The sequence below is a fragment of the Triticum aestivum genome, chromosome 6D (assembly GCF_018294505.1).
Source record: "Triticum aestivum cultivar Chinese Spring chromosome 6D, IWGSC CS RefSeq v2.1, whole genome shotgun sequence".
Classification (NCBI taxonomy): Eukaryota; Viridiplantae; Streptophyta; class Magnoliopsida; order Poales; family Poaceae; genus Triticum; species Triticum aestivum.
The window spans coordinates 2954146-2958098 of NC_057811.1; the positions used below are offsets into that span (position 1 = coordinate 2954146).

Genomic DNA, 3953 nt, shown 5'->3' on the forward strand with positions numbered 1-3953 from the left:
CGTACATAAATGAGCAGGCGAGCTCGTCCACGCCATCGCCGCTCTCTGGTGTGATCCCTCTAAACCTGCATTTGTAAAACCTTTGTCTATTGGACCAAAATGAAGAGATTCTTATTGGATCTGTGTCACTCATTTATGCAAGGTCAAGAGCATATTGATATTCTTCAGATTCCGCATTTTTTTCTTCTTCAACATGGGCGGGCGCAGCAACGCGCGCGCCCGCCTATATGTTCTAGTGACAATACACAACGGGCGGCAGCTTTGTGAAACAAGAGGACAACCTTAAGACCTTGCTACAGGCACTCTCCACCGCTTCCAACAACATACTGGATCTCCACCACTCCATGGTTTCCCGCTCCACCAGCGAGGTTGAAGCTTTATGGGCATACTCTCTCGTCCCCTGTGAAAGAAGCAAAAGATTTGTAGGCCGAGGCTCCATCTACCTGCTGATTCAGGTTGAGTTGAGGCGCCTTCCCGTAATATTGCACACATTTTGAGCAATATATTCAGGTGGAGACGCTCTGCCACGCCTCAACCCTCAATCAAAAATCTCAGCTCGGATCATTTATACCGTTCAAGTTTCCACACGACAAGATAGCACAAGTACACGACTCACAGCTCTAAAATTCGTTTATGCTATCAAGATTCTTAGTTTCAAGTTCGAAGTAGTCAAATACATACAGATAACAAAGTGGCAACACGAAACGGATTACTAAAACCAAGCAATAACAACTACTCGCTATGTCGAGGGGGTGAAACAGGCACAGCAGGCTGCCTCTGGCTCTGGCCTCCGCCTCGGTCGTGTGATGGATCATCGCTGCTGCTGCTGGTTCTCCCTCCGCCGCGCGTACCGGGTCCTGTCGTTGTACCTCGGCCTGTCCGACGCTCTCTGCGGCACGGGCTCCACCCTCCTCTGCCTCTCGGGTGATCTCTGCACAATCTCCCCATTCACAAACAGCTCGGCTGCACATCACAACCAAACGTCAGAATAAGATTATCACAACCAAACATGTAAGCAAGACATAGTGAATGAAGCATCTCTTTTGTGTAAACGTTTCATAAACAGAAACTTGCACACTACATCAAGGCGAAGGGACAAATTAATAGTGTGCTTCTCCCTTGATTCACAAATATAAGATGTTTTGGATATTTCAATATGGACTACATACGGACTAAAATGAGTGAACAAACACACTAAAACATTTATATATGCATCCGATTCACACAAAATAAAATACAACATCTTATATTTGTGACCAGAGGGAGTAGTCCGCAAACCAAGGCATAGCTCAGGAAAATCACTTGCTTCGACCAGAACTAGGTGATTACCCCAAATTTCATGGTAAAATTAGCAAGGCAGAGCATTTCTCTTAGATATAATCAATACTAGAGGCACCTCTCTTACCTCTACAGATACTTAGCCATGTTCTGTCAGTACAAATACCATTAGAGAATATACAGGGACTTGTTAGGATCCCATTAGCACTAAAAGCAAGAATCACACACTGCACCTCATTGCTTCAGCCACATGGACTGTATAGCAAATTTCGGTAGTTACATACAAATTCTCATAGCACTTGATACCGTGCACTGTTACTGTTATATACTCCCTCTGTAAAGAAATATAAGAGTGTTTAGATCACTAAAGTAGTGATCCGCTCTTACATTTCTTTACAGAGGGAGTATATACAAACAATGCTCATAGCACTTGATTGCGTGTGTTAGGTGTTAGGTATCACTGCCCACCCTAGATAGATTAGAGCAGCAATGGTTGTAGGTTGTAACTAAAGAGGGAATATGTCTCATGATAATTTATTGTACCTCTAACCTGTACAAATATTTTGTAATACTTGGGGAATAAATAACCTTCAGGGAATATGCAGGTACTTGTTACATACTTACATGCCCATAGCAAGAATCACTCTCTCGACGTCAACAACATGGAATACAGAACGAATGTTGAAAATTGACAATAGTCATAAATACACAATGATACACATTGCTCCTACCACTTTATAAGGTGCATTAATAATGTATTATACATAATGCTTAGAGCACTTGATAGTGTGTGTTAGGCTTCATTGCTCAGCAGAGACAGATTAGAGCACCAAGGGTTTGTAATTAAAGAGAGGGTGTGTTTCATGATCAATTTTTTCTACCGACGTGCATAACCATCTAAAAGTTCATTAGCAGGAATCAAATATATTGCGATAAGGCTGCACTGTACCACATAGAAGGAATCATTTAAATGCTTCTAGTACTAGACATAGATATCTTGCTGGTTGGCACAAGACAATAGATATACTGCAGTACTACAAGTATGTAAAATGGTTGTTGATTTAAGCAGCCGTAATCCCAGAGAACACAGTAGTCTAACTCCTTTCCATAGATGGGATTTTTCAAACAATCATTCAAAAAGAAGCAGAAGAAGGTTGCAGGATATGTATAATATGTCCAGAATTACCTCCATAGTCCTTGTGTTCAGGGTCAACATAGGAATCGGGGAGTACAAACAGAACACCAGGAATCCCTGCAGCACAACCAACGGATGTATTTAGACAGGCTGCCATCTACCGAAAGGAGAAGCAGGACAGGTCAGCTCTCGTAAATTTAGATGTGGATAACAGGTAAACCTTCAAGCTTGTTGGATGTCTCCTCGTCGATCTCGCACCCGAACCCGAAGTAGCGCTCGCACGAGACGTTGTAAATCTTCCTCTTGGCCTCCTCCTCGCTGCCACAACATCCGAAGATAGAACAATATTAGTTCATCAGGCTTACACGAACGATACTTGACAGAAACTAGCGCGGAACTAGTCTTCCAACCCAAACAAGACTCAAATTTGGAGTCTTTGCCACTCGTTTCCTAGCAGCGAGCGAGACAGGCTGAGCCGCTCTCAGACAACGGGATAGAGGCTGGACGGGTACCTGCCGAGGACCTTGGCGAGGGTGTGGATGTAGCAGTCGATCATCTGGTGCTTGGAGGCGCCCTCGCCGCCGGGCTTGTCCATGACGATCAGCCAGTGCTCGTAGTCGCACCCGGGGAACAGCGGCGCCATCTCCGTCGGCGCGCGGTCCCCGCCCCGCGCGGGGGCGTACCCGTCGCCGCCCCCCGGCCGCCGCGCCATGCCCCTGGCGCCCCCGGCGCCGCGGAGGAAGAAGGCCGACGAGGAGGCGACGGCCGCCGGGCGCAGCATCTCCTTCGCCGCCGCCGCCGGGGCGCGCGGGAAGCACGGGGCGGAGGCGAGGCGGCGGGAGACGAGGAGGCGGGCGGTGGTCGAGTGGGAGGTGGTGGTGGGGGAGAGCAGCCTGCGGGCCATGGCGGCGGCGGCGGCCATGGTGAGGGAGGGAGATGGGGAATGGGGAATTCGGGATCGAGCCGGGACGGAGACCTACGGGGGGTTTAAGCTTAAATGGGCTTCTTGCTCTCGCATGTGTGTGGGCTCAGGGTCACACGGGCTTTTTCCCGGCCAACTGAAGCCCCGCGGCAGTTTGGTTTTCTCGATCCTCAAAAACAAAAAAAAAGGAGGAGGAGGAGGGATTGTCAAAAGTACTCTACTGTTTTTAATTTGTGTGACTTTGTCCATGACTTCAGGTCCTCGAATTTACATCTAGGGGTTGGCCGCCATATCTGGTTAGGCCAACCCGGTGATCTTTTTATTCGTTCCTATAAACATGGTGACGGTTTAATAAGGCTTGGCGAGGTTGTCTAACAAAAAAAGCATTAGTACCCCTAAAAAGAGTAGTAGTGGGCGTGCATTTGATAATTCGCTCCAAAATATTGTATTTATTGATCAAGGGGAGAATCGATATATCAAACGTGCTTTCATTCGGTTAAGGCAGCAGTTGTCGAGTTGGTACGGAATTCACCTGACATAAACAACAGCTCATTAGGTTTGTATTTCCAAGCACTGGCTTTGGGATTTATAGTTTTGGATTACCTAAATCATGCTTTC

The 3953-nt window shown here is 47.0% G+C and overlaps 1 protein-coding gene across 1 annotated transcript; it reads right to left on the reverse strand.

Annotated features, from left to right (window-relative positions):
• Window positions 1-604: 604 nt before the first annotated feature.
• Window positions 605-3387, reverse strand: LOC123142913 (multiple organellar RNA editing factor 2, chloroplastic). The gene is made up of 4 exons (XM_044561623.1): window positions 2926-3387; window positions 2634-2731; window positions 2465-2530; window positions 605-963 (listed from the first exon to the last, which is right to left on the reverse strand). Exons 1-4 carry the CDS (start codon window positions 3333-3335, stop codon window positions 812-814), a joined length of 726 nt encoding a protein of 241 aa, XP_044417558.1. The 5' UTR covers window positions 3336-3387; the 3' UTR covers window positions 605-811.
• Window positions 3388-3953: the final 566 nt, after the last annotated feature.